This window comes from Corapipo altera, unplaced genomic scaffold (genome assembly GCF_003945725.1).
Source record: "Corapipo altera isolate COAL_440 unplaced genomic scaffold, ASM394572v1 2, whole genome shotgun sequence".
Taxonomy (NCBI): Eukaryota; Metazoa; Chordata; class Aves; order Passeriformes; family Pipridae; genus Corapipo; species Corapipo altera.
The window spans coordinates 13,394,719-13,409,794 of record NW_020884890.1 but is presented as its reverse complement, the minus strand read 5'-3'; the positions used below and the strand labels follow the sequence as shown (position 1 = coordinate 13,409,794).

Sequence of the window (15,076 nt, the reverse complement as noted above, 5' to 3'; positions counted from 1 at the left end):
CTGTACGCCAGAAACCGGTTACGTGAGATGTGCCTCTTTCATAGCTAATCTGCCACCAGCCGAGGTAGCTCTGGAGATGGGGGAAGGTTGAATTTGAAAGTTTTTGTCTTAGCCAAGGTGAGGCATAATGCTGCATGTCTGTCAGTGAGTTATGAGCCCCCAGAGCTTGCTGGCTTCTGTTGAACAAGGAAGGGTTTAACCTGTGATAGGCAAGGCTAAGTTGTGGTTTGGATGCACATACAGAGTTGCTGTATGCTGTATGGGCACACCTGGAAGCTTAAGTACCATACTGAATACACGATTTGGGAGAGCCAGTTGGCGTGAATGCAAAGGCTCTTCACACAGACATCTGCCAAAAGGGAGACCAGTAGTTTCCAAACCCTTTATTGCTGCCTGATTCACATGGCTTTGCTTTTTAGGAACAAATTGGCACTACTGAACGTACGTGGAGTTCTTAGGAAAAGATGCTAATCAATAGCTCCATAGAGACCCACTTGATAAGTAATGCAGTTCTAGGTACTCAGGAAGGTAAGAAACATTGGTAATAGTGAAAAGTACTGGTCTTGACCCCAGTGTGAAGGATAGTGACAGCAGCTGTAGAGTTCAAATTCCTTTTGGTGCTGTTACCACCTGTCATCTTAGCTGAGCGCAGCTTTTCTGACCAGCCTTTCAGTTAACGTAATGAAAAGCTGTTTTCAGAGTTCACCAAAGCAGTGGTGGGTAAGAGCTACCTTTTGGCAGGTTTCCAGTCCACAGGACTTTCATTGAAGGGCTGCCATAATTTCTGGCCATGGATTTGTCTTTCAGTTTGTTGAGATCTACCACTTGGTCATAGTCTCTGTCCTTCTCCCTTCATTCCTTCAGGTGTAGGTGACTGTGTGGGACTAAGAACACCTACCAGGCGGGGCCAGACTTTTTTTTTCTTTTCTTTTTCTTCTCCTCTGTGTAAACAAAGTATCTCATCATAATGGCTATGGTATAAATCATAACTGAATGTAGCTTCCATATATTTGGTCTGAGTTCTATACAGTCATGAATACCCTTGTATTAGAGATTATCAACTTATTTAAGAGAGTGAAGTTAGCTCTTATCATCCCTTCTAGAATTTGGAATAGACTATGTTGCATAATTTAGTGGAGATGATGTTAGCTAATGCATAAAATTTCCCATTGGATATTATCAGAGTAAGGATAATTTTTATCAGATTACTTATGTTTCAAATATAATTATAAAGTTGAATGCTAAAAATGAATTAGTTTTACTATTTAACTTTGGTATGCCCAGGTTAGGTAATAACTCACATGTTTCACTTCTGAGTAATTTTCTAATTAGTACCTCAGATTTTCACATTCTAGCTGAAGTGACTGAACACTGAGTGAGGCATGCAAGGTTCTTTTCTTTTTAAGAACATATTATTTTAAAACTCTTGCTTTTTCTTTTAAATTTTATTGAGATTCTAGAATTTATTTTAAAGGAATGAAATACCCCATATGCTACAAGACCCACTTCTGAGAAGGCAGTATCGAGATACCTTTTCGAAAATTAGAAATTGCGCAAGAGGTAATTACTTTCCAAATAGTCCAGTATTTCTAAAATACCTGATCCACGAGTCCCCATTTTTTACATATCATTGGAGTTGCCTAGAAATGGTAGGGACCATTATTGAGCTAACCATGTCTCTTTAAAAACACTTTTTTTCACAATTAACGCAGACCAATTTAGTATCCCGCAGACATTTTAAAATCAAGAGCTGAATAACTATAAAACTTTGGTTCAAACAACTTGTTATAATTGAGGAAATCTCTATAAGTAATTTAAGAGGCAGCAGCCTAGAGTATATAATGTATTTTGTGAAGAGTTAAAATGCATCCTTGAGCATGCACTGGAATGTGGCTATTTAAAATGTTAAAGTGCTGGAATGTGTTTCTAAAAATCTGTGATTACAGATGTGCTGTGCATTATCATGGAAGTGTAATTGACAGGAAGAAACTACTCTGATAAAACATAATTCAAATTGATCATTTCAGATCTCATGTTTTGTGACAGAACAATTTTTTTTCTCATTAAAACAAAGATTCTGGGTTTTCTTGAATGTGAAATTGCACTCCTGATAGTTTTATACTAAGGGAGTTCATTCTTTGAAAGCAGTGCAGTGATTTTTAAAAGAAAATTTAAAGAACCTATCAACTCCCTCCATTTTTATATGCATCATCAGATTAAGTTGAAGAACTAAAGAAAACGACCCTAAACATTGTATACAGTAGTGACTGTTTGCTTTAACGACATATTTACTGTCCCTGTCATTTGCAGTATTCATTGTGGAGTATTTTTTTCTTAAATTGAACATGGAGGTTTTTCCATTTTTGTACTGAATGATGTGCAAGGCATTTTTATATCATGCTGTTGCTTTATCTCTGTCCTGTTCGATGGGCAGATTATTAACACCAAAATTTATTATTTAGATTCTAAATATTTATCAGTAGCCACATGTGAATTGATTCTATTACAGATAAACACATCAGTTTCACCTGTTTCAGCTGTGTGGAAAATGAGACATGAGCTCCGTTGGGAAGTTGTTTTGCGCTCCTCTGATACAGTGGCATATGGCTGACATCCCACTTGGCTGCTCACTGTATTAATATTTGCACATTAGCTCATGCACATATCTTCAAATAGCTACATTTTAAAAATACTCTAGCAGACTGTTTATTTCAATTTGTTTTCTCCCTGATACTTTCTGTGTTACCTTTCTCAGTTTGCTACCTCTGTATTTCATGTTTCATCATAAAACAGGTCTGATACCCAGTCTCCTTGGTTCCTGCCAGCCTATTGTCTTTGGCTAATACACATTATGAACTACAGGTGAGGTCTTGAGCAAAAAGCCACTGAACAAATACCGAGTAGAAAAATATCTAAACCGTATAAAATCCATTACGTGCTGTTAACATCCTTAAAAAGGTTCAGCTTATCTCTGTATTTCTGGTATGTATGCACATCATAAAATACATGTTCGTATTCAAGTTACAGTTTATACTGGCAATCAGATTTTAAACATTTATTAATCATCTCCAGAACATATTTTAAAATAAAAGATTAATATAAAATATGCCAAGGAAAAAAAAACTAGTGCAGCAGTCTATCACAATGTCTCTTGGACTAAACTAACATATTTTTGATAAGGTAAGAGATTTTCATGAGACTAGTAGGAGGAGATACTCCACTGAATTATTTTCCTTAATAATACCTGGACCTGCTACAAGAAGGAAGGACTATTTATTTCAGAATTGCCGAATACTAGGGAAAAAAAAAGAAAACACTATACTGATGTCCTTTCTTAAAAAAAACAAAACAAAAACCAAGCCAACAACTAAACATTCATTAGCCTAAATTGAGAAGGGTTGGGATTAAACACCTCATAGATGAGTGCAAATGTGAGAGACAAGAAAAAAGTACAGAGTCACTTAGTGTGTAGGCCAGAATATTTCAATGCATTCAAGCTGCCTTTCACAAAATGTGGACCAAGGAAAGACAATGGGCTTATCATAACTGGATGCAACCATGTGGAGGTGGTCTGGGTGAGCTTGGTTCCACCTATGGCCCTCAAAGGCCCATGTAGTAGTGCCCTGGCAGGGAGTCACAGGACAGCATCAAAGCTACCTTTGCTATTTAGCAAGATTTACCCTTGGTATAGGTTTTAATCTCCGTTCAGTGCAAAAAGCCATTCTGAACTGTGCTGAACTGAAGGGTAGTGTCAGTACAAATACAAGTATAAACCACATGAACACATTCACACTCGAAAGTGGAAATTTATTCTAAAGCAAAAGAGCAGCAACGTTCTGGAGCCTCTGCTCAGTGCAAGGAGAGCGAACAGCCTATGTCCAAGCAGAACCCCAGCTTGTCAGTGAAAATGGGTATAAGTTGTGGTGAGTGTGTCCATTCATTGAGAGTGCTAGCATCAGGAAATAGCTATAGTCTTAACTCACTTTCTCATCAGCGCTGTTTCTGACCCAGATAAATTCATGTTTGCATTTAGATGGTTGCCTTAGGTGTCAGGTAGGTATTCACTAAGCCAGCTGAATCCATGCATCACGGCAAATTTATATTCTAGGTCCTCAGAAGTGGGCTGCTTCCTTACTCCTTCCCATACAAACCCCACATCTCATACCTTGAGCATGCTTCCTTGATAAATATTGCCCTAGTTGTTCCTCAGCTTTCTGTTAGCCAGATAAAACAATCATCCAACCGTTTGGAAGCCAGTAATGCTTTCAGATTCCTTCACACCTGGTGCTGCGATCACTCTTCTGCAGCTGGAGTTCCTCTAATGCTGCTGATAAAACTGCTTAATTGGACAGTGTGGTGGATGCCCTAGCAATAAAGTTAAGACCTTTCAGCAGCTTTCTGGGGTTTCTAGAAGCCCCACCATCCACTTTGCATGGTATCATTCAAGGGACCTGATACCAGTGATAGAATTCCAATTTGTTCCTAGGGTAAGTCAACTGTTGATTGAATTTTCCCCTGTTGTTCATGCACATCCACATCAGTTTTGGGGGCTACTTTTAATACAAACCAGAGCCATCTGGGCCATGGGAACTGTAATCTATCTCAACTCATTTTGCAAAGCAATATACAGACAGAACAGGAGTTGCCTTCTGGGAAACCCAGTAAAGCCAAATGAAAAGGTCACAGGGGCCATCATCTTTGTCTAAACTCTGCGCTGAGAAGTAGAACCATCCTGCTCTTCTTTACAATGCCGTTTTCCAAGACTGAATTATCCTCTGGTGAGCCAAATGGTCTGATCCACAAAATTATTTCTCTTTCAATACTCGTTTGCAGCTGCTTGAACTTCCTCGGACTGTCAGTGTGCCATTCATCATGCTGTCTTGGTCTCACATCCTAAGTGCTGAATGCAAGCTTTGCAGCAGAGGCATGCAAATCAACTCACTCCCACCAGGCCTTGGGAGTGAGCACTTGCCCTTGCTCAGCACTCCTTCCAGTTCTATTCCTTCAGTAATTTCATATTTCAGTTCCACATTTTCTATCTGTAAAGCAGCAGTCATTCCAAATTCTGCATTCTTCATAAAGTCCATTATGCAGAAACTTCAGTATTGGCTTTAAATTTTGACAGATTATAAATGCCTTTCCTGCTTTACTCAATCCACCCTCTCCCATGAAAGCTTCTGACTTCTATGAAGTGCATTCATAAAAGTTCCTCAGTATGGTAGAAGTTTATTCCTTTATTATCTCCCCTTTTTATATTGCTACTATTAAGAGCCCCCATAAAATCCAAGCTATAAACCTCTAATCTGAATAGATATGACAGCACCAGACTGCACAATTGTTTGAAGCTTTTGTTATTTCTCTTTCAGAATAAATTCCTCTGCAGCCTGCATCCCCTGCCAGTCTGCACCCCTGTGAGTCACTTTGCTAGACACCTTTTCAGCCAGGGGAAAAAAAAAAGCCTGCAACTGGATACAGACAATTTAAGAGTGTAAAGTAATAATTTATTGGTTAATACAGGTAGCTATGACTAGCAAACCACTAGACTAAGCATTAACATGTTCACCTCCCCCTGTAAGATACCAGATGAGTCTTCCCCAGCCCAAGTGTCACTGAACTGCTATTGTCTGACTCTCTGCTTTTTCCTTCCAGCATTTCATGCCTTTTCACATAATTGTTTTTCCCCTGGACCTCATTTCAACAGCGCTACCTTCATCTCTGGTTCTGCCTTATCTTGCCTGATTGTGCTGTGCAGCTCTTTCTCATGGAAAGTGATCCCCTGAGTGTGCTGAGCCAGGGCTGTGGGGCTGAGCCCTACCATGGCTGGGCTATTGAACCTCAGTAGCTGAAACTGCAGAGGGAGGTGACTTGCTATCAGGCAGAGGAGATCAGCTCAATGCAGTTAGCTGGAGTCCAAAAAGCAATGCAGTTTGCCAGGGGGAAGGCGTGTTCAGTCAGCAAAGCCGCTCTCTGGGCTTTCTTGACTGTTGTGATTAGGTAGGTCTTTAGTTCAGGTGTCCACATGGGCTCCTCGTGCCATTGAAGGTGCTCTAAGCACTTCACCTGGCCTTGTGCTGCTGCTTTGTTCAGATCCACACCAGTATCCCATATCATACCTTTCTGCTCCATATGGATATCTGGCATACATTAGGATACCTCATATGGTATCTGATGTTTATATGTGTGCAATTGAATCAAGCCCTAGTTTTCCACTAACCACTTGAGAAACTCCTGAGTGTCCCAGATACCCACTGGCTGGTGAAGACAGCTGTTACCTCAATACATCTTGGTTAATGACACAGTAAGCTTTAATCACCCTTACACCAGCTGGTAAACACTTTTTGAGGAGCTTTAAATTAAGAGCTTGCTCACCAGTCCTTTATTGCTATTGCTGAGTCAGTAGGAGCTGTATGCAAGCAGCTGTATGCAAGCAGGAACATGCAAGTTCCCATTAAAGTAGTAACATTTTTGGAATGGGTGAGGTAGAAAGACTTCTGGATGGCAGTCCAACAGACATGACCCTGGCTGCTTTCCCTCTGCCTGATGAGTAATTGTGAGGACAGGTGCTCCCTTCCCAGAAGGAAGCTTATGAGAGTAAGTTAAAGTGAAGGGGCATAGGGAGCAACTCACATAAGGAAAAAGTGACAAAAAGAAAATCTGGGGCCTGAGGCTCTGAAGAGGAAGGATTGTGAAAAACTGGTTGAATGAGTCAAAGGCTGTTCCTAGCCATTTCTCCTTATATAGGAGATTATATTTTTAATCGGAGTAGTTTGCAACTGCTCTCCCACTATCTAGAGATAAAATCAGAGACTAGCGTTCTCTGCATTTTGTATGGTAAAGAGTATGCACCAGAGAAAATTTCTACTATTATCTATAGCTGCTAAAGATAGATCAACTAGATCAGGGAAGTTCAGAGTCACAAACAGCTGTCACTTGGACAGCAGCTTCAGCTTTGACTTGGGCCTTTTGCACATGTCTTCTGAACCAGGAAGCCATCTGAACTATTACAGCAATGATGCCAGAGGGATGTGAGTCAGGTGACTGGTCTGACTCTTCCTGTTCCTCAGGAAAGGAAAAAAAGGTGAAAAATGTGTACCTTTATTTTGACTTCACATTGTGGAACATCTTGCAGTAGTGCACACCAACTCTGCACCAATGGTCCAGATTGGGCACTGGCTTGCTTGGGCAGCTAAAGCAATCCAGGAACTTCTTTCCCCATTCTCTTTCTTCCATTTCTGAAATAATGTTAATTAGAAAGGCAGCTGGCAAAGCTGCCCATTTTGTGAGATGGTTGCCTTAGAACTAAGCTTGAAGAATAGACAGTAATTGCTTTCCTGAGAAGCACCATGCCTCCGTGCAATTGCTACAGGGCATTGGTTACACAATGCCATGCTTGTTTTTATCAGTGAGGAGGAGGTGCACTTGTTGAATCCAGACATACAAGGTCTGGATTTTAAAAGCTGAGACTGTATTAGTCACTGATGAGTACAGTAATGATTTCTTTTCCAAGTGAGTCATATCTGTTCCTACTGACAATATAGGCATATTAATATTAGATTCCTTAATTCCATAAAAGTTTAATTCTCCAGCCAACTGTCTGTATTGAAAGTGTAGCATTATAAATGAGGCAAACCACTTTACATTTTGTGAATTGGTAAAAGCAGGATGTGATTGCTTTGTACAAAGAACTACTGTATTATCATAAGTTTTTGTCATCTCAAACCATCTCTAGAATAAATAATTTGTAGCTGAGTTTATGAGACAGCCTACAAAGCATACAAACCCTACTCTGAACTGACTTCAGATAATCACTAAACATAGTACGCACTGTTGAAATGTACCTTACTTCATACAATTATATGACCTGCACAGACAAATAAATAAATGTTCAGTGTCACATTAACTAGCATAATTCCTGAGATCTGCAAGAATACTTGCGCAAATACTGAAACCCTGTCTCACACAGGTGTCCTGCCTCCCAGAGAAAGGGGAGGTTTTGAGAGTAACTCCCTCTTCTTAGTGTCCATCCCCCCAACTCCACATGTGGACCTTTGTGATTCCCATTCCTACTGGCTGAGCTCCCTTCTTGGAACTCTAAAGTCAGTTCATCAAGAATCTTACTGTTAAAATAAGAGGCTTGTAACTCTTCTAAACTGAGGGGAAATGCAGGATATATTTCTCTGAGATACAGAGAGCTATATATATCAGATGCAGCTATACATACATATAAAAATACCTAACTAGAGTGATCTAGAACACAGATGACTTAGCTTCAGCTCCCTTTGCAGCTAACTGAAAAGTCCAGGAACACTTAAAGCATGATTTGTTGGACATACAGCTAACATCTATTCCAGACAAGATGAACTTTAGTGTTTAAGCTCCTAGTTCTCTCCATTAGTTATAAAGTAAGCCTCAGGAAATCAGCTCAGTAATGTATATCCATAGTCTGCAAGTGTTCAGTGGAATTCTTCCCAGATGTTGATCCTGATCTGGCCTTTCTTTCACAGTGGAGATGGCTGCAATTGAAGAATTATGCATTTTATCAAACCCTATGATTATCATTAATTTTGAATTTTTTTTTGCAACAGAGGGGCCTATATGCTCCTTCGCTCTGAAGTTAAGTGGGTCTATCAGAGTCTCTGTTTTCATCCAAAGATAACTACAGAGAAGTAATTAGAAACATGAGTAAAACCATCTTCTCGGAAAACAGAAAATTTTAAAAATTAGAAATTATTAGTGAATTATTTTCTGTCAAACTGAAGCCTTACTTCAATGTAAAACATTTAATAAAACCACACAATTTTTAATATTGTGAGTTATCAAAACTGATGATTCTTGCTGTGCTGCAACCAATTTGATGAAGTTGTACATAGTCTTTCCGCAAGGATTCAGTGCAGTATTAAATAATAAAATCTTTGTTGCAGCAGTGTTCACACAAACTTTCAGTTTCTATGTGCTTCAGCTGAGCATGTTTATTTTTTCACCAAGTTTAGATCATATGACAGGATACACGAGCTACATGAAGTGCTGTGAGCATGCAGGATTTAACTGCAATTTTGCTACTATATTTGGCATTTGGTTATAAAAAACCACAAGTTCTAGCACAAAATGGCTTCTTCCTGCAAAAGCCAAAACAAAAGGCAGATGAAAACACAAATCCAAAGGGCATTTTTAAACCAGAGGCAGGAAAAGGAGGGAGGCTGCTGCTTCTTGCCTGCCAACACTGACTGTTGTGCAGCTCTGCAGTGCCTGCTCCTCGTCTGTCCCAAGCAGCTGCTGACATGTGGGGCTGGGAATTAATCCCCAGATCTCTACTTGTATGCCGAGTACCTCTCAGGAATCAGCAGCTTCATCTGGCAGCATTCATGTCCTGCAGCTCTGACTTTTAACTAACAGTACATCTGAGAATGAAAGCAGACTTGTACTGCTAGCTCTGCACAATATCTCATGGTGATTGCCCCAGCGCCCAGCCAGGCCACACTGTAGCTTACTTAAGTGGGGAAAATGCACACCTCCTCCCAGTGAATTTCTGTTGCTTTAAGTCTATTCAGCTTATTTTCAATATTGCTTAGCTGTCATGCAGTTACAGTGACTATATATCCTTTTCAGTTAAAAGCCCAAGTTTCATGTTAACTGCAAATGCTTCCTCCTTAAACTATATAAAATGACACTGTAAGGGCAGCCAGGGTCAAAGGCCAGAGCCCAGAAGGCAAAGCTGAACTCCACATTGCGCTTAAGAATTTCTATCACTTTATATTTTTCACGTTATAATACCACTTCAAAAATTATCTTCTACCAGAATGGATTCCAGAACTTTTTACATGGAAATCCAGATTTCTGAATGCAAAATACTGCTCTCCTGCTTTAGGGAAGGGCATGATTTAGTGATAGATGGACCCAGAGCCCCTCTCCCGCAGCACATCAAGATGGTTCTGGGAAACAAGGAAAGATAGGACATATCTACCAAGAAGGACCAAAATAGTTTGTGAACCCAGTGCCTGCAGCTCATCATCTCAAGAGGTCAGATCAGCCATCATTAGCTAGAAATGCTGAGATGTCATAAAGAATTGTTGGCCATTAAATGTACCCTGTAGGGAACCTCAATGTCTGACATCATCCCTTCCCTTCTGCTATACATTAATGATGCTATATGTAATTGATGCTTTTTATTATTCATAGTGCTTTGCCCTGTAGAAAGGACAATCACTTTGCCCCTTCAAAAATTTTGCTAGTTGTTAAGGTGGAGTAAAGTTGCTTTCTTTACTTAAATCACTGTGCAACAGAACAGGAAAGGGAAGAGTAACGCCTTGTTTTGAAATTCTGAGAACATGAAGAGGTGAAAAAAATGTGTCTGCTCAAATGCTCTTTTCCATTCTGTTCAATCACAGAGGGAAAGAGAAAAAGAAAACTAAGATATCGAAACATGAAAAAATTAATTTTTAATTACTATAAAAGTAACAGATGAAATTAAGGACAATTCATTTCATAAATGAAATTAAGGGCAATACTAGCTATTTTCAAAGCTAGCATAAGCTTTGAAAACAAGCATGTAAGAGCTTTGACAGGTTTCTTATTTACAGCTTGTGCGGAATCAAAGGGAAACTGAGACTGCTGATATTCTGACTACTTTAGATATTTTCTTAGCTATAAATTCTTAACGGTGCTATCCAAGTGTGCAGTGCCTGTAACCGGGTGACAGAGAGGTCAAGTTGTAGAGGCAAACAAATATCCCTCTGGCACTGTGGCACGGAAAAGGTGGCAATCGAGTTAAGTTCTTGCTGATAATTCTTGCCTAAACTAACAATCATTGGCGTATGATACCGTTTCAGTCTTTCACGATCCTGAAAACCAACAAACAAGATGCTGCTAAGTCTTACAGCACAGTTAAGTCTTTTGGGCCGAGGTGTGCGCTGGCTCTGTGGGGTCTTGGAAGCCCCTTTTCTAAACTCCCGGTTTTCAAACCCATGGTTTTCAAACCATGAAGTCCCGAGCACCTCATCCCATCCTCTCTGTGGGTGGAGGCTGAGACGAGCCGGGCACGCAGAGGAGGCATTTTCACTGCTGCAGCCCCCGCAGCAGAACCGCGGCCCGGGTACCGCACCACCCCGTCCCCCGCCGGCTGCAGTTCCGGGGCCGGGCCCGGGGCGGTGCCGGCCGGCAGGTGCCTCCCCCCGCGGTCCTGGCGGGGCTGTCGCCGCCGCTGCCACGTCAGGGGAGTTTCCCAAGGCGAGGCGGGCTGGGCCGGGCCCGGCCTTCCTCCTCCCCCGGCCGCCGGAGCCGCTGCGGAGGCAGCGAGCGGTGCCCGCTGCCATGGAGGCCCGGTACAACCTCAAGAGCCCGGGTAGGCGGCGGGGCCGGCGGCGGCCGTGCCTGACGGGCTGCCCGGGCCGATGCGGCCGGGTCGCGGGGGGCTCGGGGGCCGCAGCTGGGGCCAGGGCCGTGGCGGGGAGGAGAGACGGGGGTCACGGCGGAGGGGAGGGACGGGGCCGCGGCGGTGCCGCCGTGGTGGGGCCGCCGGGGAGCGGCGGCGTTCAGGCGGAGGCCGGCCGGGTCCGTTCTCCTTCGCAGTGCGATGGCGCTGGAACCGCCCTCCGAGCTTAATTCGGTTCAAAACATGCCAGCTGCCAGGTCTCTGTCTGTGTGTGCGCCCACGCTTTTTTTTGCTGGTTCCTGGAAACGTACCTTTGAACCCTCAGTCAAAGGCTGTGTGTGCCCTGCTCCCCTGGCATCGCCTCCGGTCCAAGCAGGTGCCTGTGAAGGGGCGGATTGGCGAGGGTCTCTTAGCCTGGGTGGCGTCAGTTTGTTTCGTTGAAGTGTCGCTATACAGGCTGTATTTACTTATGTGTTTGTGTGTATGTTTGTTCACATGTTCGACTTGACATGTTTCCATGTTAAAATTCATATCTACAACTCCTAGGCTTTCTTTTGAATCCTTGAAGTGAGAGAGGTGCCTCAAGAGATGTGGGCGATGCCAGGAGAAATACTACTGGAAGAGAAGGTTTTGCTTCCCAGGAAAGGGAATGGAGGGCAGGTCGTGTCCCTCCTGTATGGCTTTGTTGGATCAGTGGCCCCTGACCAGCTGTGCTCGGGCTTCCCCCCTGGGAACTGCTTGTACAGCTGGAGGGCTGACACTGCTGGAGTAAAACCTCTCCCACAGCTTGTAAAGTCAAGTTGGGTTTGTATGTCAGTCGCTGTCTTGCCCTTGCTTTCCCCATATCTGGTTTTGAGAAATAAGCATTATCAGCTTCGAAGAGTGGCTTTATTCCTTAATAATACCATCCTGTATGGGAGCATGGAAGGTGGGGAGAAACTGAATACTATGATGACTTGTACCATACATATGTCAATGACAGGCTTGTTTACAAACATGCCTCGTGTGGATGATGTATCTATTGCTAAATTATGTCCCTTACCCTCACACCCAAGTTGCATAACTGAGAGATAAGAAGGATCACTAAGCAAATAATGAACTTGTATAAGTTTAAAATACCAGGAAGGAATACTTTTTTTTTAGGACGATGGGCTGGATATGTGGCATATGAAGAATTTACAAGGCCACACAAACGTGCTCACTAGGTGTGGTTTGCCACGTCATTAAAAACAGTACTCGTGTGCTGTGTGATGAGCCCCTGAGATCTGGGTGGAGGGGACAAATATTTGTGGTTTAATTTAGAAATATTCCTCTCTGTTGTTACTAGTTTCCCTTAATTTCAAGAGAAAACTACCTTTACTGGACTTGATTTTCAGCACCTGTGCTGTTCCATAGGAAAATGAATGTAGAGTATTTTGACATTAAGATGGTTTCAATTAATGTAAATGCACTGAAAATACATTAAAAAATCCACCATATTTCCTATTTCAAGTGGTTGTGTCATCTGTAGACTAAAGGGATTATTTTGATACCTGAGCCCTCTAAGGCTTTAGAACTAGTAGCTGTCCTTGTGCCTGTTGTTGTTGCCTTGAATAGAGGAAGACCCAAGCTGGTAACCTTTAGGTCAGCTTTAGGGATTTGGAATTTGCTATCTTGAGACAGAGTGGAAAAAGTAATAATTTTGTACCTGTACAAGAGGCTTCTCCTGTTGAAATCTGCTTTTGAACTTGAGCAAAACTGTTTCCAAATGGTGACTTCTGTCTGCTCTGTAGTTTTAAAGAGGGCAAATACTACTTACCATTTTAGTATAAGTTGTTTTAATGATTATAATAGGCTTTAGCTGAAATGTCATAGAGGAAAACAAATTTCATATAGGAAAATTTTGTTAAAATAAACTTGTGCTTTTATTGATCTTCATTTTTAAACCAAAATCTGCTGCAGAGCTATGTCAGGAATTGAAGTTCATCTGTGGTTATATATGGATCCCTCTTCTGTGAGGGGCTGTGCTAGACCAGATTGATGAGCAGGGATCAATTTGCCTCTCTAGTGCTGTGCTTTTTGTGTACTTTCGAGCAGATCACCTAAAGTGCAATATTGCTCCACAGCTTTGTCCTGCTGCTGATTGCTCCTAGGCAGCGTGTTCATCTTCTTCCTTATCCTGGTTTCTATGGCTATGAGTTCATCCTGACATATCTAAAAGATGGTAACTCTCCATAGCGCAGAGCAAGTTGTTCTCCTTCACACCGTGTCTGAGTCGATGAGAGGCAGCACAGCTGGTGCTCTGGCAGCTCTCGGTTTGCCATAGGTACAGCCCATGGCCACTGCAGGTCTGGGCATGGCCAAGCTGCTGCTGGCTCCTGTCAGTTACCCTTTATAAGGGCAAGAAGCTATGGGGGCATTCACCTGACCCTGTCTTCTCGCACTGCCTATGAACTTAAATTTCCTTTTTTATTTCTTCCCCAAAAGGCCATTAATTTTGGAAGAAATTTCACACTCCGCACTTCAGGCTTCTTTGTATTGCTGCAATAAAGCAAAGCCTTGTAAGCTGTTGCTTGATATTTTTGTGTGTATTTTTGGCACTTGTAAAAGGGCAAGCTATTTTTTGTCTTAGGATTTCAAAATGAATTAGTCAATGTATATCAGCCTGCTGCCATATGGTTGATAAACCTCTTGCATCAATATTAAAGCTCAGCTGACTAAAGCACAGACTTCATCCTCTTCATGCTTCAGGAACATCCCTATTTTCTGAAATTTATAAGACAGCTACTTGGAATAATCTCTTTACTTTTTTTTTCCCCAAGAGCTGTGACCCTTAGCCTGCTGCAAGATCAGACACCAAATCTTGTAGTGACTGTTTCTGTAGTGACAGTCTCTCTTTCACGTAGGCTGTTACCAGGCGTCTGAGCAGGTATTAGCACAGACACTTGAAGAATTATGAACAGCTATTTACAGTGCCTCACACAGAGCCCACAAACAACAGTGCTTTTTTATTTTGTTGTAGGCAGAGTTGGTTTTGTTTTCAGCAGACCACCTCATCGAGAATTTGGTTAGGGAGAGCACTGGAGGCCTGGGGAGAGCACTCGGAGAGAGGCGTGGCACATGTATCCCGCCTTTGTTGCCCAGTGCTTTGGGATCTTGGACATACAGGAAACATAACAATGCTGAGATTGTGATCCTCTTAGCTGTCATCTTCAATGCATTTGCTGCTTCTTCTTCAAACTATGCTTCTTTCTCCACTCTGTACTTTGTACGGTGTTCCTTGCCAACAAGCATATGTCTGTTCTTTGTTAATAAAACAGAGTTGATAGGAAATAGCCAGTAGCTACTGAGCTGCTTGGTACCTTCCGTGTATGAAATAAGGATAGATTGTTTAAAAATAAAAAGCTGAACAGATGTTAAAAATTTATTAAGACTGAAGAAGACATTGTTTGATCTTTGCATGTTCAATAAGCACTTTACATTTGGTAAGTTTTATCTCCTGTTGTGTTGACAGAACAGTTGTTTTCAATTGTAAATACTAGAAGAGTGCTGTACTTCCTGCTGCCCTGAGGGAAATGAGGGCTAAAGGTTGATTGTTTCTGAGGGTGAGAAGAAAGCAAGATGAGACTAATTAAAAGCATTCTTTTTTTTATAGTTGTTAAAGTTTGTATGAGTACAGAAGGTTTGTGGGTCTTGTAAAAGAGTGTATGTGAAACTGTGAAGATGTAA

General features: G+C 41.8%; 1 protein-coding gene across 1 annotated transcript in view; it reads left to right on the top strand.

Moving 5' to 3' along the window:
* The first annotated feature begins 11,208 nt into the window (after positions 1–11,208).
* UBE2J1 (ubiquitin conjugating enzyme E2 J1) overlaps positions 11,209–15,076 on the top strand; it is a 28,005-nt gene continuing 24,137 nt past the window's right edge. Inside the window, exon 1 of the mRNA XM_027644946.1 lies at positions 11,209–11,338. Within this exon, the coding sequence (XP_027500747.1) occupies positions 11,308–11,338 (31 nt within the window). The 5' untranslated portion in view covers positions 11,209–11,307. The remainder of the gene's footprint in view (positions 11,339–15,076) is intronic.